Raw genomic sequence first — 24,960 nt, forward strand, 5'->3', positions numbered from 1 at the left:
CCACCGAAAGCCTCCCCCACCCAGCGACTTCCCAGGCAGAGGAAGGAGGAAGTTTCTGCCATCTTGTCCCTCCTTCCTCCGCCCGACGCCGTGCAAGCAGGAGGACTCTGCTCTCCCTTAGAGCCCCTGCCGCTCCAGCAACCGCGGATCACCGAACGCAGACCGACTTCTGAGTCGGACTTTTTCTTCAGCCCTTGAGGGCCACCGAAAGCCTCCCCCACCCAGCGACTTCCCAGGCAGAGGAAGGAGGAAGTTTCTGCCATCTTGTCCCTCCTTCCTCCGCCCGACGCCGTGCAAGCAGGAGGACTCTGCTCTCCCTTAGAGCCCCTGCCGCTCCAGCAACCGCGGATCACCGAACGCAGACCGACTTCTGAGTCGGACTTTTTCTTCAGCCCTTGAGGGCCACCGAAAGCCTCCCCCACCCAGCGACTTCCCAGGCAGAGGAAGGAGGAAGTTTCTGCCATCTTGTCCCTCCTTCCTCCGCCCGACGCCGTGCAAGCAGGAGGACTCTGCTCTCCCTTAGAGCCCCTGCCGCTCCAGCAACCGCGGATCACCGAACGCAGACCGACTTCTGAGTCGGACTTTTTCTTCAGCCCTTGAGGGCCACCGAAAGCCTCCCCCACCCAGCGACTTCCCAGGCAGAGGAAGGAGGAAGTTTCTGCCATCTTGTCCCTCCTTCCTCCGCCCGACGCCGTGCAAGCAGGAGGACTCTGCTCTCCCTTAGAGCCCCTGCCGCTCCAGCAACCGCGGATCACCGAACGCAGACCGACTTCTGAGTCGGACTTTTTCTTCAGCCCTTGAGGGCCACCGAAAGCCTCCCCCACCCAGCGACTTCCCAGGCAGAGGAAGGAGGAAGTTTCTGCCATCTTGTCCCTCCTTCCTCCGCCCGACGCCGTGCAAGCAGGAGGACTCTGCTCTCCCTTAGAGCCCCTGCCGCTCCAGCAACCGCGGATCACCGAACGCAGACCGACTTCTGAGTCGGACTTTTTCTTCAGCCCTTGAGGGCCACCGAAAGCCTCCCCCACCCAGCGACTTCCCAGGCAGAGGAAGGAGGAAGTTTCTGCCATCTTGTCCCTCCTTCCTCCGCCCGACGCCGTGCAAGCAGGAGGACTCTGCTCTCCCTTAGAGCCCCTGCCGCTCCAGCAACCGCGGATCACCGAACGCAGACCGACTTCTGAGTCGGACTTTTTCTTCAGCCCTTGAGGGCCACCGAAAGCCTCCCCCACCCAGCGACTTCCTAGGCAGAGGAAGGAGGAAGTCTCTGCCATCTTGTCCCTCCTTCCTCCGTCTGACACCGTGCAAACAGGAGGACTCTGCTCTCTATTAGAGCCCCTGCCTCTCAAACCACCTCTCCAGCGAATTCTGAACACAACCCATACATCCACTCTCACAACCAACTCAAATAACTACCAAACCGCAATCCTCACAAATTTAAAAAAAAAAAAAAAAAAAAAAATGGCACTGCGTACACACAACCTCATTCTTGCCCTCATACTAATTGCCACATTTATAGCAAAATGGAAAACCACAGGCTACCAAATACAAACCATCCCTATCCTAACAACAACACACAGACCTGTTCAACATACCAGAAAACTGCATACCACTAGAACACTAACTCCATGCCCACTATCCAGCCAAGCCAGCATCCCCACCATCTGGGGAAAAAGACCCCCACCAAAACCTAACTCAAACACACAAAAATACCAAACCTCACCAAGAACTATCATCAATACAACCACTACACCAACCACAAAATACACTACAATTGCTTGCGCATATATGAACATCAGATCCGTAAGCCCAAAGGCAGAATTAATCAAAGATTGGCTGACCAAAGACAATCTAGGCTGTCTCTTCCTAACCGAAACATGGCTCACCTCTGAGTCAGATCCAAGCATCACAGAATTCTGCCCCAAAGGATATAAACTTGAAGTAGTATGTCGAGAAAACAGAAGAGGAGGAGGTCTAGCAATCATAACAAAAAACAATCTCAACATCGACGTACTAACCAAGCACTCCACCCCTTATCTTGATCTGCTAGCCTGCCAAATATCTGACAAATCACTCAATGGAAATCTGAACTGTCTTATTTGCTACATTACACCAGGTAAATGGAATACTTCAAAACAAGAACTTGAAGAATTCATCTTCCAGAACTCACTCTCCTCCACACATAACTTGATCCTCGGAGACTTAAATCTCCACTTAGAAGATCAATCATCCAAACAAACAACAGATATACTCTCATACCTCAACACTTTATCCTATCAAATTCTCAACCCAGAACCCACACACGAAAAAGGTCATCAACTTGATATAGCAGCTTACTCATCTCCAAATCAAAACACACAAAACATCTACATCTCAAACGGGTCCTGGTACCCTACTCTATGGTCAGACCATTTCAAATATTCATTCACTATCAATTGGGCTCAAAATAACAACAAACCCACCCCAAAGAAAACACTCATCAAATTCAGACCGAAAATCGAACCTCACACATTCTGGAACACAGTCGACCCCGAAATCGACCCCAACAACCCCAAAGAATTCATAAACAGCTGGAGGACCCTCAGTGAATCCACACTAAACGAACTTGCTCCAATAAAAAACAAAAACAAAATAGACAGACCATCTAATAAATGGTTCGACAACGAACTTCTACAACTAAAAAGAAAATGCAGACAATTAGAAAGGTCATGGAAAAAACAAAAACACAACAACATCAAAGATGAATGGAAAATCCTAATCAAACAATACAATACCAAACTGAAGGAAAAACGAAAAAACTACTACTCCAAACTCATCAGCACAGAAAAACCAGACACAAGAATACTTTTTGACATCTTAAGAAATCTCACCGATACCAAACCATTTCTCGCCACCCAAGGAAACCAAACCCCCACAGCCACCCAATTAGCGGATCACTTCAAACGCAAAATCATCACAACCAGATCCACATTCAACAATTCAAGAATCAACATAGAAGAAATACGAATTAATCCCAAAACAGATGAAGCAATCCCAGCAGACAGGATATGGACAAACTTCCCAAAGATATAATGGTCAGACTTGAACAGGCTTTACAAAAAATACAGCAAATCCTCATGTGACTTGAACAACTGTCCCTCATACTTACTAGCAACAGCTTCCACCAAATTTAAAGCTAGCCTCACACTATGGCTTCAAACAACACTAAGTGAAGGTCATTTCCCACCGGAATTAGGAGAAATCATAATTACACCTATCCTAAAAGATCCCAAAGGTCCTATAGATAATCCTGCAAACTATAGACCAATCGCTTCAATCCCTCTATACATTAAAATAACAGAAGGCCTTGTCGCACAACACCTCTCCAACTACCTTGAAGACCATCACATACTACATCCATCACAATCTGGATTCAGATCCAACCACAGCACAGAAACTCTATTGGTATCACTATTAGACATTGCCCGACAACACCTCAGCAAAGGAAACAAGCTGCTTCTCATTCAACTCGATCTCTCTGCGGCATTCGACCTAGTTGACCATCACACACTACTCCAGATATTAGACGCAATAGGAATTTCAGGTAATGTTCACAAATGGTTCCAAAGCTTCCTCAAAACACGAACATACAAAGTCAAATCAAAAGAGCACATATCCGACCCATGGTCAAACCCATGTGGAGTACCACAAGGATCACCATTATCACCCATATTATTTAACCTCTTCATAGCATCCCTAGGCATAACCCTAGACGCCCTAAACACAGTATCATTCAGCTACGCAGATGATATAACTATCCTCCTCCCCTTTAATATTCAAGACCCCTTATCCACAAACTACCTGAAAATGATAATGGAAACGGTAGAAAAATGGATGTCAAGTCATAAACTAAAACTGAACTCGGAAAAAACTAAATTCCTACTACTGGAAAGGGAAAAAAAAACCTTCTCTCACAGAACTAGAAGTAAACACAATCAAGTACCCAATGCAAAGCACACTCAAAATCCTGGGAATCCTACTAGACAGAAATTGCACAATGCAGTCTCAAATCCACAAAATCATCCAAAGAGCATTCTTCACAATACGTAACCTAAGAAAAATAAGAAAATTCTTCAACAAAGATCAATACAAGATATTAGTACAATCCCTAGTACTGAGTATTGTAGACTACTGTAACAGCCTATACCTATCATGCCCAAATTACATGATAAAACAATTACAGACAGTTCAGAACACAGCCCTCAGAATCATCTACTCACTAGGCAAATACGACCACATCACCAAAGCATACTTAGACTCACACTGGCTACCAATAAAAGCAAGATCTCAGTTCAAATTCTACTGTCTACTATACAAGGTAATACATGGAACAGCACCCAGCTACCTAAACAACAGGCTACACCGTAACCTCTCACACAGATCAAGGAGAACCCAGAGCCTATTCACTCACCCCCCTCTCAAAGGAACACGACGAAAGAAACTATATGACAGCCTTTTAGCGACACAGGCAGCAAAGATCGATACTACCATCACCAATCTACTGACCAAATCAATAGACATTAAAGCATTCCGAAAAGAAATCAAAACTCATCTCTTCAAAAAACACTTCCCATCATCATAACCTCACAAAAGTTTAAGATAATGCTCTCATGACTACCCAAACACCACCACCAGCAACACCCGAATCCGAACAGTATTATCTCTACTCGTCTAAACAACAGAATCCGGACAATATTATCTCTATTCGTCTAAACAACCTATCACTATCTACTATCTACTACCAATTTATCCTGGAAAAGTCCAGAACAACAATTGTAACTTAACGCATTCTTGTTTATATGTACTGCAATGCTACTGGAAATGTCCAGTCTTCTAACATGTAATCCGCTTAGAACCGCAAGGCACAAGCGGAATAGAAATCACTTATGTAATGTAATGTAATGTAATGTAAGTGTTTATGAGAATGACAATTTAATCCAAAACCCAAGTTTGTGAGTTATCTGCTGATCCTAAAGAAAAGGTCTCACCTTCAGGGAAGCTCGGCCCTCTATGGTGGTCTGGACAACGATCTGTCCCTCTGAACCCACCATCAGGTTGGAGATGGTCAGAGGCAATGAGCTTTCGCAGGGAGGCTTTATGGACTTCATAAACAGGCCCCGGCGGATGGTATGGATAATTACTGTCCCATCCTAACAAGGAACACACACAAGATTATCTCATTCCCAGCCTTCTCTTCTGGAAGCAACAGACCATTTTGTGGTAGGTAAGACAGAATATTTCCAAGCACTTTATGTTTTCATGCTTTAAACTTTAATAGATTAAACATCAGCTGAGATTTGAATATTGTATGTACTGTAATGGAAAACAAAATACCAGCTAGAAGACACATGTGACCATCTCTGGGAAAATGTGACTAAAGTCATAGATTCAAAACTTTCAGAATGGCCGATTTTTTATTTTAAGGGTCCATAAGCAGACTGAAAAAGTTACATCTTTGAATTTCTGTAATTTTTTTTTCACATAAAAGGATGGGGTTTGGACTGCTATATTACAAATTATTTGCTCCAACAGAAAGCACAGTTACTTACCGTAACAGGTGTTATCCAGGGACAGCAGGCAGATATTCTCACGAACAGGTTTTAAAAAGTGCAGTCACCCTCGCCCTATTTACATCACAGACCTGCACCACTGGTGTCTTCAGTGTCTGGGCCGGAGCACAGGGCTGAAGCTTGCATGCGTTGCTCCTCTCTTCAAAAGCGAACATTAAAAAACCGTCAAATTCAACAGCCCCAACAGCAACGTCAGCAACAACAGAAACAGTAAGCTGCTTCTCAAAAAATAACGCAGCCCTTTTGACGTGTTTCTTCAGAGCATAGTCACCATTCCCATATCACAGAATTTACCTCAGCCCATCGGAGGTCATCTCCAATTCTTTATCAGTCATTGGGAACTTATTACATCGGACCTTTGGATCCTCCAAAAGAGTCTATTTTGGACCCTACTCAGTCCTCCCTTCTTCTACAGGAAGTACAATCTCTTCTTCTGCTGAATGCCATAGAGGAAGTTCCCCTCTCTCAACAGGGGCAGGGATTCTACTTCTGTTACTTCTTGATACCCAAGAAGACCGGAGGACTGAGACCCATCCTGGATCTCAGAACTCTCAACAAATTTCTAGTAAAGGAAAAATTCAGGATGCTATCTCTCGCCCTGCTATATCCTCTCCTCAATCAGAGCGACTGGCTATGCTCCCTAGATCTCAAGGAAGCCTACACACATATCCCAATTCATTCGGCTTCCAGGAAATATCTCCATTTTCAAATCAATCGCTGTCAATACCAATACAAAGTACTTCCCTTTGGCCTGGCATCTTCTCCCAGAGTGTTCACAAAGTGTCTAATTGTGGTGGCTGCCTTTCTCCGACTGCATGGTCTTCAAGTCTTTCCTTACCTAGATGGCTGGTTAATCAAAGCTGTGTTGTCTCAAGAAGTTCTTCAAGCAATTTCTCAGACCGTCTCTTTTCTTCAGGTTCTCAGATTTGAAGTCAACTTCCTCAAATCACATCTCATTCCGACTCAACATCTACAATTCATTGGGGCAATCCTCGACACCATTCTTATGAGAGCATTTTTTCCACCAGATCGTCTTCAGACTCTCATCCGTCTGTGTCATCAATTACTTCCTCTTCAAACCATCTCTGCCAAACACATGATGGTTCTTTTAGGCCAGATGACTTCGACTGTTCATATCACACCACTGGCAAGACTACATCTTCGGACCCATCAATGGACTCTCGCTTCTCGGTGGTCTCTGGCGACAGATCGTCTTTCTCAACATATCTATGTGACATCATCTCTTCTGCAGTCACTTCACTGGTGGATGACCTCTTCCAATCTATCCAGAGGTCTCCTTTTCCATTTACCCCCTCATCACAAGATCATCATGATGGACGCATCTCCTTATGCCTGGGGGGCTCATATGGATGATCTGCAGACTCAGTGATTTTGGACCACCAAGGAGCGAAAATTTCACATCAATTTCCTAGAACTCAGAGCAATGTTTTATGCCCTCAAGGCTTTTCATCATCTTCTTTGCCCTCAAGTCTTCCTTCTTTCCACGGACAATCAAGTAGCAATGTACTACATCAACAAACAAGGAGGTACAGGTTCTCACCTATTGTGTCAGGAAGCCCAGAAAATCAGAACTTGGACAACAGCTCGCAATTTGTTCTTGAAGGCGGTCTACATTCAAGGGGAGAAGAATTCCCTAGCAGAAAACCTCAGCAGATTTTTTCAACCTTATGAATGGACTCTCGACTCTGCAACTCTCCAGTCCATAATTGCTCAATGAGGCACTCCTCAAATGGACTTGTTTGCGGCTCCTCACAATCACCAATTGCCCCAGTTTTGTTCCAGACTTTACTCTCCTCTCCGTCTAGCAGCAGATGCTTTTCTCCTCGATTGGACAGGCCTGTTTCTATATGCATTCCCTCCACTTCCTCTCATATTAAGAACCTTATTCAAGGTCAAGAGAGAAACAGCTACCATGATTCTCAATGTTCCACGGTGGCTCAGACAACATTGGTTCTCCCTTCTACTTCAACTCAGCTCCAGGGAGCCCATACTTCTACCAATATTTCCTACTCTGCTTACTCAGAATCAGGAATCACTTCTGCATCCCAACCTGCAATCACTACACTACAGCTTGGTTTCTCTCGTGCTGAATCCATCTACCTTCCGGATTTCTCAACCTGTTCGTCAGATTCTAGATGCATTCAGGAAACCAGCCACTCAGCAATGTTATCAACAAAAGTGGACTCGGTTTTCTTCCTGGTGTCTTCTTCATCATTACGATCCAACATCCTTGGCAGTGGAATTGGTGTTGGATTATCTTCTTCATCTGTCTGACTCTGGACTTAAATCTACATCTATCAGAATGCATCTCAGTGCTATTACAGCTTTTCACATGCCAGTTGAGGGAAAACCTCTTACTGTTCATCCTTTGGTTTCCAAATTCATGAAAGGACTTTTCAATGTTAAACCACCTCTCAAGCCTCCACCTGTCATCTGGGACCTTAATGTAGTACTTTCCAGCTTGATGAAACCACCATTTGAACCAATAGCCACAGCTCATCTCAAGTTTCTGACTTGGAAAGTGATCTTTCTAATTGCTCTCACCTCTGCCAGGAGGGTCAGTGATTTACAAGCATTAGTAGCAGATCCACCTTTTACAGTTTTTCATCATGACAAGGTGGTTCTGCGTACACATCCAAAGTTTCTTCCCCCAACCCTTCAGGCCCTCAGGTCTCTGCTGCAGTGAGCCAAGTCCTGCCAATCTCGAGGCGCCCTAAAAAACGCTCGGCTCCGATTCAGGTGAGTGCCTCACCATCGGCCTCCTCATCTCCGGAGCGCAGTGACTTTAGTCATGCTTTCCCAGAGACAGTCATATACAGTATATATATTGGATCAATCCTGGAAAGTATTTATGCATTCAGGTGCTGAACAGGTAAGAGCTTTTTTAAAAAAAAAAAAAAAAATTGGGACAAAATGGGTTAACGTCCTCCCTTTATTAAACTAATTCTGACCCTATTTCATGATATGCAACTGTGTTCTCAAGTTTTTCTTTTCTTTCTCTTTATTGTGGTCTTGAAACTAAAGTGGATTTTTAGTCTTGGGTCAGCATCTGAAGTCTGTAATGCTAACTTTTGTTTTGCATCTCAATGTGTTTTTGACTCCTGTATATTTGTAAAACCTCCTCCTAAGCATGCCCTGTGCTGTAAAAGAGCGGTAGCTGGTCTGTGCAAAATTTTGAGATTAAGTTTACTAATTTGAGTTCTTGAAGAATTGAGAATTTTAAAGAAAAGATGGATTGAAAGTACAGAACAATGAATGGCGTTATAATGAGTGTGGTGATGTATATATCTTAAAAAAGGTCAATTGGTATAATATTCAGGGTTTTGTGGAATTTGGTATCAGCACAGCACTGTATGTGATATAGTTCCGGCTGTGTACATTTTACATTTAACCATGTATATGTTTTTGTTATATTTGTTTTTTGAAACTCTTTAATAAAATTGAAATTTAAAAATATGGGGACCATTGACTATTTACTCTAATGATCAGATATCTTAAGCACATGGTTAGTTTATATTTGGGTTGGGATGGGGAATATGTATCATATGGTCATGGGAATATTGATAAAGAGAGGGGTATTTATTTTTATCTTATAAGAATATATGATTGCAAATACAAGTGATTTGTAAAAATTGTTTTATTATTTATAATTCACTTGATGTAAGAATACAAAATGAATAAAGATCTTAAAAAAAAATAAAATTGAAATTTGAGAGCTTTTTGTATTATTACAGCTTATGGGCGATGTAAATGAGGTTTTATTTTAATGTTAGTTTGTTTAAAGCGATTATGAATGTTTTATGGTAAGCCGCCTAGGTTTTAGGTGGCTAATAAATATTTTAAATGAATAAATCAAATTTTTTTTAAAAAAAGAAAAAAGGTCAACTGAAAATAATCACCTTCTAATTTTGATGATCCATATAAAAATTATTTTTGTAAAGCTGTGTAGAACCCCTGTTACCAGTCAAAAGTAGGGAGGTCAAGTACATCAGATAATTTTTTTCAATAAGTGTGCTATTTGGCACATTAATGAGAGCTAAAAGTCAAATATCGTCTCACAATAACAAACTTCTCTTTATAATGACAGGGGTTGCCATACAACTTATTTTAAAGAACTGGAAAAACTGGGATCGGTTAAATTACACCTTTTGCTAGGAATCTTTATGCCATATTTTTAAAATGGAACGCATGTTGGCTATACAGCATGGACATTATAGGAAATGTTTCAATATTTGGGAGCCATTGATAAAATTCTGTAAGGAATGATAACTGACCTGATCTTATTTTGGGCCCTTTCATCATACACATCCAGGGTAGGCAGGTGGAGTGTGTGGGGGGGCTGCATTACTATTTTAAATTGGGTAAAATTATTGAAAGATTCTAAGTATTTGTTTTTCTTGATTAATTATTAGATGGGTGGGAGGGTTAAAATGTTTGCTCATATATATCTGTAAGATCAATGTGCTTTTCTTATACTATTATATGTATATATATATATATATTTGTTTTGCAGGGTTGCTGTTTGAAAATCAATAAAGAGAATAAAAAAATATAAATAAATAAACTTAATTATCAATGAAAACTTAACTAAATATATGTGCTCAGTGAAAAAATATTTTGTGCCTTATAGATGTGGTATCAAATTCTTACATCTTGTACCTCAAGGGAACTTAGTTATCCAAGGTGATATTATTAATAAACTCTTTCACTGAATCACCTTGCGTCTTTATAACAAACACTATTACTATAAATCAACAAGTAACTGAAGTAGTTTAGTGAACACTCAGACCCACAGCTGAGGTCCCAGTGAAAAAATCACGGAGCAGCTGTTTGAGAGACCATCATAGTTGTTCACAGTCTCACCCACCATACAACAACTAAATAACATCAAATAAAATAAAGAAACAAAACCAACTTAGCTTTGAATGGTGTGGGTAATCAATATAGCTGCTCCGGGCTCCTCCTTTATTCATATCACTGCATGCATTACACATACACTGCCGACCCCCCAACCTAGGTTTCACCTACTGGCTTCTTCAGGAGGGGTGCTAGAAATACAAAGCAACCAACATTAACACCAGACCCTTCAGTTACCACTACTTTCTCAATATTCTCAAAAATTACAATTACCTACAACAAACATTCACTCTCTGACTTACCGGCACAACACACTCCATACTGCACACAGACTAGCTACCGACAACGGGATTCCCGTCAGCAGGCCACACCTTAAATACACTCCCCTCTTCTCATTCGGTGTCGTCATAACATACGTCAAAATCATCACTATCTCCTTCTACAGGTGAAACCATTCGATTTCATTATTTAACCCTATAGGGGCCAAGGTATTATATGCCCTTGTTGGCTTTATTACATAGGGCACACTCGGCGGGCAATCAAAATTCGCATCGCCGAGCATTTGAGTAATATTAGATGTAAACGTGTGTCGGCTCCTCTTGTGAGCCACTGGCTTGAACAGCAGCATTCAATTGAGGATGTGAAGTATACGGTATTAGCAAGTGCCCATAAAGAAACTGGGGATGTCACTCAATTTTTGTTATATTTAGAGCAGAAGTTTATTTTTCAATGGCATACCTTGGCCCCTATAGGGTTAAATAATGAAATCGAATGGTTTCACCTGTAGAAGGAGATAGTATATCATGTGGACGGTAGTGATGATTTTGACGTATGTTATGACGACACCGAATGAGAAGAGGGGAGTGTATTTAAGGTGTGGCCTGCTGATGGGAATCCCGTCGTCAGTAGCTAGTCTGTGTGCAGTATGGAGTGTGTTGTGCCGGTAAGTCAGAGAGTGAATGTTTGTTGTAGGTAATTGTAATTTTTGAGAATATTGAGAAAGTAGTGGTAACTGAAGGGTCTGGTGTTAATGTTGGTTGCTTTGTATTTCTAGCACCCCTCCTGAAGAAGCCAGTAGGTGAAACCTAGGTTGGGGGGTCGGCAGTGCATGTGTAATGCATGCAGTGATATGAATAAAGGAGGAGCCCGGAGCAGCTATATTGATTACCCACACCATTCAAAGCTAAGTTGGTTTTGTTTCTTTATTTTATTTGATGTTATTTAGTTGTTGTATGGTGGGTGAGACTGTGAACAACTATGATAGTCTCTCAAACAGCTGCTCCGTGATTTTTTCACTGGGACCTCAGCTGTGGGTCTGAGTGTTCACTAAACTACTTCAGTTACTTGTTGATTTATAGTAATAGTGTTTGTTATAAAGACGCAAGGTGATTCAGTGAAAGAGTTTATCAAATTCTTACACACATATACCAAGGCAAGAGAATTCCTCCATCATAACACAGGCCAGGAGAATGTATTAATTACTACAATATGGTTTAAACCAAAACTTCTAAGTTCAATGTACTTATCTTGCCACAATTATTCAATAACCAATGTGAGATGGGGTCCTCTTGGTTTTATAATCAATTTTTTATCTTCAAAAAGTACACAACCTTCCAAAAATAATCCCCTTCTGCCCAGAGTGACGCCTTTACCTTGGAACCCGATACAGCCATGTCCAGCTCGGTGCTGAGGGCAACGCAGGTCACCTCCTCATCGTGGCCATAAAGAACCTGCACGGGTTTAGGGCCTAAACCGCAGGACAACCCGCCCTGACCCCAACAAAAAGAAAACACAAGAAAAGCAAATTATATAACAGGGCAAGAAGGCAGAGGAGAAGCACATCAGAGCTTTTTCACTGCACTTTATATTTCAGCTAGATCAGCGCAGTGGCTCCTGACTCAGTTATCCTGTCCCTCCTTCTCCGTACTTGCAATAGCTGAGCTACTATCCCGTGTGTTGTTATCTTTATGCCGACAGAGTCATTCTTACTGCTCCCGCAAGAAGCAAACTCCAAGCCTTAGAGCAAATACGATTTTTCCAGCGATGTATCATTTCCAGCTGCGAGCTCTGGTATCTCACCTGCTGCAGGACCTGCCAGATCATGCAGGTGGTGTCTCGGGACCCGGAAATGAGGTAGATTCCACAGAGATCAATAGCCAGGCACGTGACAACATCTGGAAACAGAAAACAAAGTTTGTCCTGTTCTGGAGCTCTCTCGTGCTCTGCCTCTCGACTGCTTCTGGCTGCCCAGATACCGTGTGACGCTGTTGATCATGGTTACTATGAGACTACTACTATTAATTATTTCTATAGCATTACCAGATGTATGCAGCGCTGTACAGAGTCACAAAGAAGACTGTCCCTGTTCGAAAGAGCTTATAATCTAAACAGACAAACAAGATGTCAGGGATACAGTTAAGGGGAATGGTTAATCTGCTGACTGGGTTGGTGGGCAGTAGGGTTATGGATTAAAGGCTATAACAAAAAGGAGGGTTTTCAGTCTGCTTTTAAACAAGGGAAGGGAAGGGGTAATTTATTCCAGGCATAGGAGGCAGCTAGATGAAAGGAAAGAAGTCTGGAATTGGCAGTGGAGGAGAAAAGTACAGCAAAGAGCAGTTTATCTGAGGAACGGAGTTCTCTGGGAGGTGTATAAGAAGAGAGAAGAGATTGAGGGACAGCAGAATGAAGACACTTGTAAGTCAGCAATAGGAGCTTGAACTGTATGCGAAGGCGGATAGAGAGCCAGTGAAGTGATAGGAGTTTACTGAAGCCACAAGAGTGCCTGGGTGGCCAGGGGCAGCCGTTGATGGCAAGAAAAGAGGGAGACTAGTGGCTGAGAGTAGCAGCTAAGAGGACAGCAGCTTGGGAGGGGCGTAAGTTGGCACTGGTGAGGATATAGAAGCCAAAGTTGCAAGCATTTGCAGGAAAGAGGGGTGAAAGAGAAGGCCGCAGCAGACCTGACCAAGAGAGAGAGGCAGGGTGTGGAAAGGAGGCAGCAGCAGGCAGGAGGACACTACAACAAGGAGGTGATGAACAAGGCTCCAGAGGAAAAAGGATGACAGAATAGAGAGATATGAGATGTTAATGAAGAAAGGAGAGAGCGAGGAAGAAGGAGAGAAACTGAAGACAATCAGAAAGGTGGGAGACAGGGTTGGTGTTAAACATGCTGAGGCTACAGGCAGAATTTGGGAGGAGGCTGCATCTTCTTCACTAAGCAGCTTAGGGGGCCCCTGTAGCATGGGGGTTCAGGACAATTACCCTGCCTGACCCCCCCCTAATGCAGGCCCTGTAGGAAGGAAGAGAGCGGGTGAGAGAAGCAGGGTGAAGAGATGGAAGAAAATTAAAAGGTAAAAGGAACAGATCAAAGAGTACTTGGAAAGTAGGGGATAACTTTTATGAAATTTGCTGCAAAAAATTGCAAGAGGTATACATGCATAAGAAGTAAGTACATTACACGATTGCGCCTACTCGGACATGGCTTGCACACAGGCCCTCCGGGGGGAATAGTCTGGTAGCGCTATAGAAAAAATAAAAAGCAGTAGTAGTAATAGTTCTGAAGTTCTGTAGGGTTTCTCCTTTTCCATGAGGCCCTCGCCACTATTCCCATTCTTTGCAGAAGCTGTAGCGTCAGGAGCAGGTTTGTTATTAAGTGCAGGGCCACCAGGGCAAGTTCTTTTGCCGTGCCCTATCCCTTCCTGGCTTTTATACAGGAGGCGGCTGACAGGCAGTGGTATAGCGAGGGTAAGTGGTTCCCGGGAGGGTGGTGCCCCTCCCCTTCCCTTTTTAATTTTCCAGGCATGAACCTCACGAACTTGCTGCCTGCGTGGTGCCGGCTATCCCTCCTACATCACTTCCTAGGCACGGGGCTCGGACGTGATGTCAGCGAGAGGCAACACCGATGGGGGCAGCAAGTTCGTAATGCTGCTTACGCAAAGAAGATGAAAGAGGTATGAAGGAAGGGCAGGGTGCGCACCCAGGGGGGGGGGTTTGAAAAGGAGCGGAGAGGAGGATGGGTTCTAGCGCCTCTACCAAGACTGTGCCCGGGGTGGACTGCCCTGTCCCCCCTTATTATGCCGCTACTGATAGGTATGGATGCCGACTGCTGTACCCGGAGGATGATGTGGGGATCGCCCCCCCGTCTAGATCATACCTATATGCCTGGTGATGTGTCCTATCACCTTCCCTTTGCTAAGGGAGGTGACCCGCAGGCTGTTATCCCAGTGGCCACCACTGAAAAGCAGCTTCCCGTCGTGGGACACGGTCAAGGTCTTGCAGGAGAGCTCAACTCCTGGGGCAAAGGGGCCGTACAGGAAGCGCTGGGTTCTGCCAGAGACAAAGAGGAGAGTGTTTAAAGTGGCAGCCTCAATCGGCTCATCCCCAGTCAGCGTAAACATGGGCGGGCCTGATTCTATAAATGGTGCCCGGTTGACGCAGTTGTCAATCAACCGCGCAATGCCATGTGTAGAATCCCGCCTATCGGTGCCTAAGAAGGCTTAGGCGTTGCTAGGCATCCTAGTGGTAGGGTTTTCCTGGCCTAATTTATCGACGCCTAACACAGACGCCTAGCAATGCCTAAGTCAATCACGCCTGTTCTCCGCCTCTAGCCACAAGCGGAATTCAGTTAGACATCGCTAGGCGGCCCCAATTAGGGTGTCTGGTGGCACCTAACAGGCAAAAACCAGGAGAAAAACCTCCACACGCACAATCAGAACCAACAGACAACAGTGGAGCTTCGAGAACAATGGTGTGCACTTTTATTCAACAAATCACAGTCTCGTGCTCTAGAGTGTTGATGAGCTAAGATAGTGCTGTCAGTGCGTGTATTAAACGTGCCTTAGCTGAAGCACAATTCAAGGCGGTTTACAATAAAAACAATTTATAAAATAGAAATAGAACGCCATTAATAAAATAGGATAGAAAACCAACATTCATTCCAGAAACATAAATATTCGGAAACCTAATAATACAACTAACTATTATAACTAAGAAAATGCTGGTCCGCTCCTCCCCCTCCAGGGAATTAATTCCCCTATACTAACATACAAACAGGTGGATGTAGAGAAAGTGCACAGCATTTACTTGACATTGGAAATGGTGGGGTCCTTGGTGAAGCTGAAGTAATTGGAGATGGTTTTGTCATAGGGCAGCCAGCTGTGGATTCCCAGCAACCCGTTTGCACACACTGTGACCTAGAGAGGAGGGAGATTAGAGGACAGAAATGTCTGCAGTAGAATTTTTGCTTAAAAGTATCATGTGGAAGAAGAGCCGACAAATTACCAAAAATATTCATTCTGTGCATAAAGCACAATAGCAGAGCCCGTGTCCTCAGTCCCTGGGACAGGAGTCCAGGCCACAGCGCATAGTAACAGAGGATACTTACAGAAGTCTCTGTAAGGAGCTGCAGCCTAAGTCTCCCAGCTAAAGACCATTAAAATGACAGCAAACCCTTTCAACCCCAGCAGGCTTTGCATAAAGTCACAGGAGCTCCTCAGCTCAAACAGGTGGGGGCCAAGAGAGCTGGAAGCTCTGAAATGAGCGATGCTGGACCAGAAAAATAACAACAAAATCCCAAACATTTCTACATCAAAGGTGGATATAGATCGACTTGGAAAATGGGAACCATCTTAAGATTTTTACTGAATACAACTGAAGTCATTTGTTTTCATTGTAATCTTAACCAGCTATCCCTGCACTAATGAAGAGTTTTAAGCTATTTCTCAAATGTTTCATAGCTCTGTGCATGCAGATGGTGAGCAGAATATTAATTAGAGAATGACACAGGGACACACCTGTCCCCGCAGGAACTCAATTTCCCCCATCCCCGCTAGTTTTGTCACTGTCCCTGCCCCATTCCTGCAAGCTCTGCCTTAACTGCACAAGACTTGAACACTTATGATTTTAAAGTGTTTGAGGCTTGTGCAGATGAGGAAAGAGCTTGCAGGAATAGGGCAGGGAATAGAAAAGAACTAGCCAGGATGGGATGGGAAAAATGAGTTCCTGCGGGGACGGGGAAAAATTTATCCCTGTGCCATTCTCTAATATTAATGATTGACTGTGGCTCTCCACAGAACCTTACACTAGGTGTCACTGCTGTACAACAGCCGAGACTCCAACTTCCAGATCATCCCCAACCTCCGCTGACCTGGGCAATGGACGACCTTTCCTGGAAATAGAACCCAAGTCTCCTGCAAAATTTGTAGAAAACATTGCCAGTGGGCCACAAAGCTGGCATCAAGCAAGGGCTCTAACATAAAGAGCTGATATTATAAGTGTTTTTTAAACATGTACAGCTGGTTCTGCTTTTAGAAAAGGCTTTTTATAAAACTGTATGGCTGTTTATGCTTATATAAGAACGCATTAGGGCTTTGAATTAATCAAGTTAACCAATGCGCTTAACTAGTTAAAAACTTTTAATCATGAAAAAAATTATCAATTAATCTTGAGTTTTCTGGTCTGGTATTGTTGTACCAGCTTGGATGATAGCAGTGTCTGCATTGCAAGCAGGCTTCCTCTGCTTGCCCAAACAGCCTTCCTGCAGCTGCAAAAACAGGAAGTTGCATCACAGGAAGAGGAAGCTGGCTTGCATTGCAGATAAATAGAAGTTGCTTACCTGTAACGGTAGTTCTCCTTGGACAGATGATGTCCGCCACCCAGGCAAGCACATTGATACTAGACCAGTTAACTCAAGATGAAATATTTTAATTGTGAGATTAATTGCGATTAAAATTTTTAATTGCCCAACAGCCCTAGTTTGTATGCCTACAAAACTGTGTGTACCTTACATGTGCTCTGTGCAGAGTCATTCTGGTGGATGGAACAGAAGAGTTATGATGTACATACATATTTTATAAAATACTGGGGGGGGGGGGGTGTATGTATATGAAGAGTATCGGCACACATTTACACCAGCTTCAGAGCAGGTGCATACAATTGGGGCTAGTTCTAGGAATCCAATTTACTTAGTTGCCTTCTTGGACTTTAACCATGGGTTATAGCTAGTAACCTTTCCATTTTAAAAATATGGCATAGTGAATTCCACCAAAAATTATAATTTAATCGGGGGCATTTCCAGAAATTTAAGGATGTTTGGGAGCCATTAACAACTTATTGTGCAGAATGAATAGAATTTTCCCATTCATTACACACGTCCAGGGTAGGGAGGGTGGGTGGGGATATTTGATATTTTCTTACGTTCAAGAACAACTGTTGTGTATGAAGGGGGAGGGATATAGAATGTGAAGTATACTTTGATGGAAATATTAAGTGATGCTAAAGTGTAAAGTGATTGTATTGTATTTTACACTTATTGAAAGTTTTTTAAAATGAATAAAGATATGTATATAAACATGGGTTATAGAATTAGCCCCCAAATTGTAATTCCAGTTTCATAAAAAGTTTTAGAGCTGCATCTCCTCCTCGTTTCTCTGCACTGTCATTGTGTTCGGGTATAAACATCATCAGAGACAGAGCAGAAAGTCATGATCTCAGACCAGAATGCAGATATTTTGATCAGGGATTTAGTTATTTACATTTTGTTGTTTCTGGACTATTTCTATCAAGTTCTTAGATGGTGATTTATTTAACACCACCCAACAGTAAATACTGAGATTACATGGTATGGTTTTGTATCTTCTGTAAAAAGCATGGTTGAGACACAATCACGGACCCATTCAATAAGGAATACTGAGGAAACCTACCTAATCCCTAGTTCTTGCTAGTGCTGCCCGATTCAGGAAAAAATATTTCGATTCGATTTGATTCAGCCTATTGAATCGATTTTTTGATTCAATTTTCTTGCCTAATTGGGTGTTTTTTTACAAAAACATCCTAGTGGGTTTATTTTATAGCCTCTTCACCCCCTTTGCCCTCTCCTACCCACACTGGCGCTGTGGTGTAAATAAAAAATACTTTTCCTTTCTCTGTTAAATCCTAGCTCACATTTGCAGTCTAACACCAGCTCTGGCAGGATTCACATTTCAAATCTGACATATTGTAATCTCAAAACAGAAAGTAAAATTATTTTTTCTACCTTTTGTTGTCTGGTCATTATTTAAAGCAGGTTGGTCCCACACTCTGGTTGTCTTCTGATAACGTGCTCCTTTCTCTGTGCTAACCATCCATCTTTCATCTCTTGTCCTCCCCTTCTGTTTTCCTTCCCTCCCCCGGAGGTTTGGCATCTTTCCTTTTTTCTCTCCATCTCTGCAGCTGCAGCGATGGACCCCACCATCCCCAGATTCACCAGCTCCTTTTCTTAACTACCCTTTATCCTGCATCTCTCCCTCCTTCCCCACCACCCCAGGGTTCACCATTTCCCATTTTCTTCCCAACTACCCACCTATCCAGTATCTATTTCCCCCCTCTACTCCATCCCTTGTGTCCAACTTCTCTCCTTCCGTTCCTTCCCCTCCCTAAATCCCATTGTCCACCATCTCTCCCTCTCCTGTTTTTAAATCCATTATTTCTTCCATCCCTCCCCCATCTCCCCTCTCCTTCCCCCCATCTCTCCTCTCCATGATCTCCCCCAAGTCCATCCCCTTGTATTTCAAACATTTCCAAGTAAAGGACAAGCAGAGAATACCTGATTTGCCTGCTTTCCTTTCCGGCCACCCTAAAACGTCTAAATCTTTAAGGCCTTTAAATCAATGGTCAAGAACTCAGGGCCATAGCAAGCTATAATGTGCCTCGTGTGAATTGACTATCTTGGTACCCACCCCATCCTTCCATCCAGTGTCTCTCCTCTCTCCCTACCCATCCAGCCAGCTATCTCTCCCCAGGTTACTTTCAGCTTCAATCTGTTCTCTCCTGCTGTTTCTTCCGAACTGCAGCAGTAAAGCAAAACAAGAAGAAAAACACATGGGGCCGCTATGTTCAGGCACGCACTTCTGTCTCTGCTGGTCCTCTACCCTGATGTCAGAGGGAGCACAGGATCGGGCAGAGCCAACAGCGTGCACCTCAGCACTACAGCCCCTCGTATTTCTTCTTGTTTTGCCATTACTGCCGGCCGACATCAGAGCCGGTCGATACATGTCAGCTCAGCACTTGCCACGGGCAAGATTCTTGTGCATCGGGGGGGGGGGATCTTCAGCTGCCCCCCTCCCCGGGTCCTTCCTCTTTCATTTTCACTGGGAGCAGCCACTGCAGGTGGAAGGCGATCGCTGGCACGGTTCTCGGGCTTTTGCCATGAGGTGGGGGCAGACACGTTCTCCCCCTCCCCCGCAATTCGCTCTTACCACAAAGGGATGGGGGGGATGATCAGAAACCAAACCGGGATGGAAAATGGCTCGAAACAAAACGCACGCTTCTCTGGACCTTTCATTATTACTATTTTTTTAACTTACTACTACTTTTTAGCCTCCCTTTGATGAAGTCCATGCTTCTGATGTAACTTCCGTTTCGCAAAACCGGAAGTTACATTAGATGGACGGAGTCCAGCGGCAGAGGAAAATCCCCTCTAGCAAGGGTGCCGACTTGAATCGGTGAGTCCGGTTTTATGTTAAAACGAATCGATTCGAATCGCGAATCGGGCAGCACTAGTTCTTGCTCATTAATGCTCAGGACATCCTAAAACATTCCATGGTATGGCAAACATCTATCACCTCATTCACCCAAAAATACCAAGTAAGGTCAAGACATCACTTTACGTTAGTCATTACTTGGTATCTGGGCCAATCAGAGCCTTCATCCTCTCCCAGTACATCTCAGGATGTACTGGGAAGGGGAAGGACCGCCATTTTGAAGAGGCGGGCCTGCCAGCAGGAGGGAATGGGCATCCCTCTTGCCAGATTTCTACAGCAAGGTAAGGGGGGGTTGTGGGGGTGTGTGCTTGAGCTGGGGGGTTCTGATCTGACTCCCCCCAGCCCACTAGACCACCAGGGCCTTCTCTTGGGGGCTTGTTGGTGGGGTGGTGGGAGGGGTCAGAAGGGGGAGGCCTTGGTTCAGAGGGAGTGGGAGGGGTCCAGGTTTTGTACAGTCAGGGATGTGGGGGTGGTCCAGGTGGTCAAGGAAGGTGGGAGTGGGCATCCCTCCTGCTGAATTTTTTAAAGTTATTTGGGAAAGTGGCCATCATCAGGGGGAGGTGGGGTGAAGGTCCAGGTGGCCAAGGCAGGAGGCAGTGGGCATCCCTCCTGCTGAAATCTTTGTGGAGGGGGGCTTCGAGAATGTATGGGGGTTCAGGTGACTATGATCTTCATGGAGGGGGGAAGGGACGTTTCTGGAGCGTGGGGTTTTCAGGTGGTCGCAATCTTCACCTTTGGGGGGGGGAGGGAGAGATGGGAGTGTGGGGGTTCCGGGTTTCCAAGGCAGGAGGGAGTGGGCATCCTTCCTACCTCTCTTTTTTTTCAAGACAATATGGCAGACCTGTTGGTAACACAGTTACCAATATGTGTCGTCATTAAAAGTAATCGCTATATTTTGTGGATTGTTAAGTGACGTTAGGGCATCGATTGGTGGGATGATTTTAATATTAATGATCTCGTTTTAATACTAATGAGGTTGTTTGCAGAGAAGAGCCAGAGGCTGCAATGAACACACAGAAAAGCACGTGGAGAGCCATTGTGTACATTGGTTGGTTAGTTTAGTGACGACTGCTAGATGCACGGTGACTTTAGTGCATCTGGGCCTAAACAGGACATCATAAAGAGCTGTTTTTAAACAGATAACTTGTCTATTTAAGTTTAGGATAGCATTGCTAGTGGTTTCCCTTAAAGAAGCAGCACTGCTCAAAATCTGGCATAAAAATGAGTAGATAAGTCATTCACTTATCCTAAAGTAGCAGTTCCCCAGGTGACCACTGATCTTAGAGTTTTAACTGGATAACTCTCAAAGCTAACCAATCAAGTCAGAAAACCGCCTCGAGCAAGTTTGTGCTTTGCTTCTGTAACTGCCAGTGGTGTACCTGGCTTGCTGGCTACCCAAGGAGGAAAACTACCCTCCTCCAGGCAGTAGGGGGTGTGTGGAGAAGAAGCGGGGTCGCCATCCACATGCATATGGCATTGGCTTTGCCGATCCCCCGACCCAGAACAGGAAGTTGACATCAGGAGGACTGGGGGGGGGGTCAGCGGAGTCGACGGCTTCACCCACATGGACTTCGGCCCTGCGACTGCTTCATGCACCCCCTCAACTCCTTCCACCCTTGGCATGCTAGAGCACCCCTGCCAAGTGCCTCGCGAACAGCACCTGATCTTTCCAAAGAAATAAAGCATGGATTATGTTATGCTCACCAGTACATCTGGAGATCCCTGAGTTATAAAAGAATGAGCCTGGTTTTTGGGCACCTCAACCTTCACCAAAGGGACACCATCCATCATTACCTAAGGCACAAAAGACACTTTATCAAAAGAGGCTATTTAGCTAACTACAGTCAATCTTTAAGACCTTTTAATAAATAATTGTTTATTGTTTAGTGAAAGCTTTTATACCGCTGCCAATGACTGGAAGTCAATTTAGAGCGGTTTACATGAGCTTCTGTAATGGTGATACAATACACGAGTCTCTCTCAAGGTGTTACAATTCTGGGTTAGCTTTTCTGGGAAGTTTTCAGCACTGACAATTAAGCCATCAATGCACAAGTTTCTGTAAAGATATTCTATACAGAGTTAGCATTTCTGAGATGGTTTACAATAAAACATAATTAAACCATAATCAATCAATCACATTACTATGATCAATCTACCTGCTTATGTATGTACATATGACATATACATTATATACACTATATACATATATATTAGGGTCGTGTACTATCTTTATATTACTCTTTTTTTTCTTTGCACTCATAGTATCGGTATTGTGTTTTATGCTTATCTTTGAAATATTATCTTCCTCAGAGTCTAGTCTTCTGGGCTTTGTCTATTTATATCCCTATTGTGTTCATTCTATCGTGTTCCTGATGGGGGGAGGGGGGTACTAGCCAATTGTCTCCTCTATTTTGTTTTATTGGCTGAAGTAGTCTGTGAAGAGGATGGTCTCTATCCCTTTCTTGAACTTTCTGTTATCCTTTTCTAGTTTTAGTTCCTTTGGGAGGGCGTTCCACCACCTTGGAGCCATCACTGAGAACATTCTTTTCTTGACACTGATGTCTCTGAAGGAGGGAATTTCCAGCAGGTGATTTTGACTCAAGCGTAGTGCACGTGCTGTTGTGTGCTGATGTAGTCTGGCTGCTAGATGAATGATTTTGTGTGTCAGCAGTAGGATCTTGAATTTCACCCTGCTTTTTAATTGGGAGCCAGTGTAGTTCTTTCATTAGCGGGGTGGCACTCGTCTGCCTCGGTTTTCCCAACAGAAATCTTGCTGCTGCGTTTTGTACCATTTGAATCAGTTTAATCATCTATTTTGGAATGCCCAGTAGGATCGCGTTGCAGTAGTCAAAGATTGAGGGTTATTATTACGATGGGTGAGGTAGGGTTTGAGTCCTCTGACCCAGTAGAGTTTGCCATATGCGCTTTTCACAATGCATTTGATCAGTGTTGTCATGTCTAGGTTTGGGTTCAACCATACCCCTAGGTTTCTCACCCCATTCAAGGAAGATTTTATGGTATTGCCATTCAATGTTGGTTGGTATCTTGGGCTATTTCCTCCCCATTTGTTAATTAGTAATAGTTCTGTTTTCTCCTTGTTGGCTACTAGTCCATTTGTTTGGAGCCATCCGAAGATTTTTACCAGACCTGTTTTGATTTGTTTAGTTTTCACATTTAGTTTCTTTAGTGGGATGATCCGTTGGTCATTGTCTGCTTAGACGTAGCATTCCCATACCAGTTTTCTGATGAAATTGCCTAGCGGTTGGTTGAAAATGTTGAAGAACATGGGTGACATGGCTGATCCCTGTGGTACCCCTATGTCTGGTCTGATCCCTGTGGTACCCCTATGTCTGTTTCTTTCCAGTTGCTTGTATCCCCCCTGACAGTGTGGCTGTAGAGATTCTCTCGAAAAGTATGTCCTATACTTTCCAGAAGTTTTGTCCATAAAGAAAGGATGAGGGAAAGAAAGATTTCTGTCTCAACAAATTTCAGAAGCTGGTCATGTTAGAAACAAAAGACTGTATTTTCTCAGAAACTAACTCGATTGATGTCAACAGGCGAGAATCAAGAACCATCTTTGTTGCTATCCTGCCAAATTAAGCTAATGTTCTACTTCATAATTTGATTTTTCCTAAACTCTAATGCAGGGCTGTCCAACCTGCGGCCTGAAGGCCGCATGCGGCCCAGTGAAGTATTTTATGCGGCCCTGGTTGAGGGCGATGCAGTATTTCATACAGTGTTTTACTCTGCTGCCCCTGGGTGTTTACCGTCTTGCTGGCTCCCTCCTCTGTCATTTGCGCAGCCCCAGAAACATTTTTTTCGGCCAATGCAGCCCAAGGAAACCAAAAGGTTGGACACCCCTGCTCTAATGTATCTGATACCACGATACTGAAAATTTATTTTCTCGCTGCAAGTCTACAATTCTAAGCAGCTTACAACAGTTTATACGAAACCACATTTTACAGAAACATAAATGTATGAGGGAGAAAGAAAAAAAAGAGAGACAGAGACAGGAAGGGAATGTATCCAGCCCTGTAACTATTTAATGGCAAAAAAAAAAAAATTTGTGTAGTTTACACACTGACAAGTGAAAACATCACCAGGTGCTAACACTGACCCCTGAAAAGCCCAAGATGTGCTGTGAGCCTTAGGTACAGAAGCGTCCCTTCTTATCTCAATCATTAAGTTGTCGCCTCCAGTTACAAAAATAGTTGAGCATGGGTCTCTCAGTCATCTAGACCGGTGGTTCCCAACCCTGTCCTGGAGGACCACCAGCCAGTCAGGTTTTCAGGATAACCCTAATGAATATGCATGAAAGAGATTTGCATGTAATGAAGATGATAGGAGTGCAGATCTGCTCCATGCATATTCATTAGGGCTATCCCGAAAACTTGACTGGCTAGTGGTCCTCCAGGACAGGGTTGGGAACCACTTTTCTAGACTATCAGTCTCTATTCCAGCATTAATTTGACTGACTCTTTCAAAGACCACTACTTTGCATGACAATACACTCACCCTTATTATAAAGGGGTAAAGGGAATATAACTTGATAGACCGCCTTTCTGTGGTTACAGTCAGAGGGGTTTACATATTATATACAGGTACTTATTTTGTACTTGGGGCAATGGAGGGTTAAGCAACTTGCCCAGAGTCACAAGGAGCTGCCGTGGGAATTGAGTCCAGTTTCCCAGGCCATTGCACTAACCTCTGGCTGATCCTTCGCTCCATATCAATACATAAGTCTTAGCATACTGATACAGACCAAAGGTCCGTCGTGATGAAGTTGAGGGGTGATAGGCTTTTTTACAGAAAGGGTGGTAGAGGCGTGGAACAGTCTCCCGGAAGAGGTGATGGAGACAGAGACTGTGTTTGAATTCAAGAAATCCTGGGATAGGCGCATGAGATCTCTTAGAGAGAGGAAGAGATAATGGTTACTGCGGATGGGCAGACTGGATGGGCCCTTT

At 43.8% G+C, this 24,960-nt stretch overlaps 1 protein-coding gene across 3 annotated transcripts in view; it reads right to left on the reverse strand.

Moving 5' to 3' along the window:
- Nucleotides 1-24,960, reverse strand: part of NBEAL2 (neurobeachin like 2) — a 408,006-nt gene that overhangs the window by 39,150 nt on the left and 343,896 nt on the right. For all 3 annotated transcript variants that reach the window (XM_033931896.1, XM_033931894.1, XM_033931895.1), the window contains 6 exons: nucleotides 21,701-21,790; nucleotides 15,561-15,670; nucleotides 14,632-14,804; nucleotides 12,561-12,655; nucleotides 12,134-12,250; nucleotides 5,022-5,183 (listed from right to left, as the gene is read on the reverse strand). In XM_033931896.1, the coding sequence (XP_033787787.1) occupies nucleotides 5,022-5,183; nucleotides 12,134-12,250; nucleotides 12,561-12,655; nucleotides 14,632-14,804; nucleotides 15,561-15,670; nucleotides 21,701-21,790 (747 nt within the window). The remainder of the gene's footprint in view (nucleotides 1-5,021; nucleotides 5,184-12,133; nucleotides 12,251-12,560; nucleotides 12,656-14,631; nucleotides 14,805-15,560; nucleotides 15,671-21,700; nucleotides 21,791-24,960) is intronic.

The sequence above is a fragment of the Geotrypetes seraphini genome, chromosome 2 (genome assembly GCF_902459505.1).
Source record: "Geotrypetes seraphini chromosome 2, aGeoSer1.1, whole genome shotgun sequence".
NCBI classification, from domain to species: Eukaryota; Metazoa; Chordata; class Amphibia; order Gymnophiona; family Dermophiidae; genus Geotrypetes; species Geotrypetes seraphini.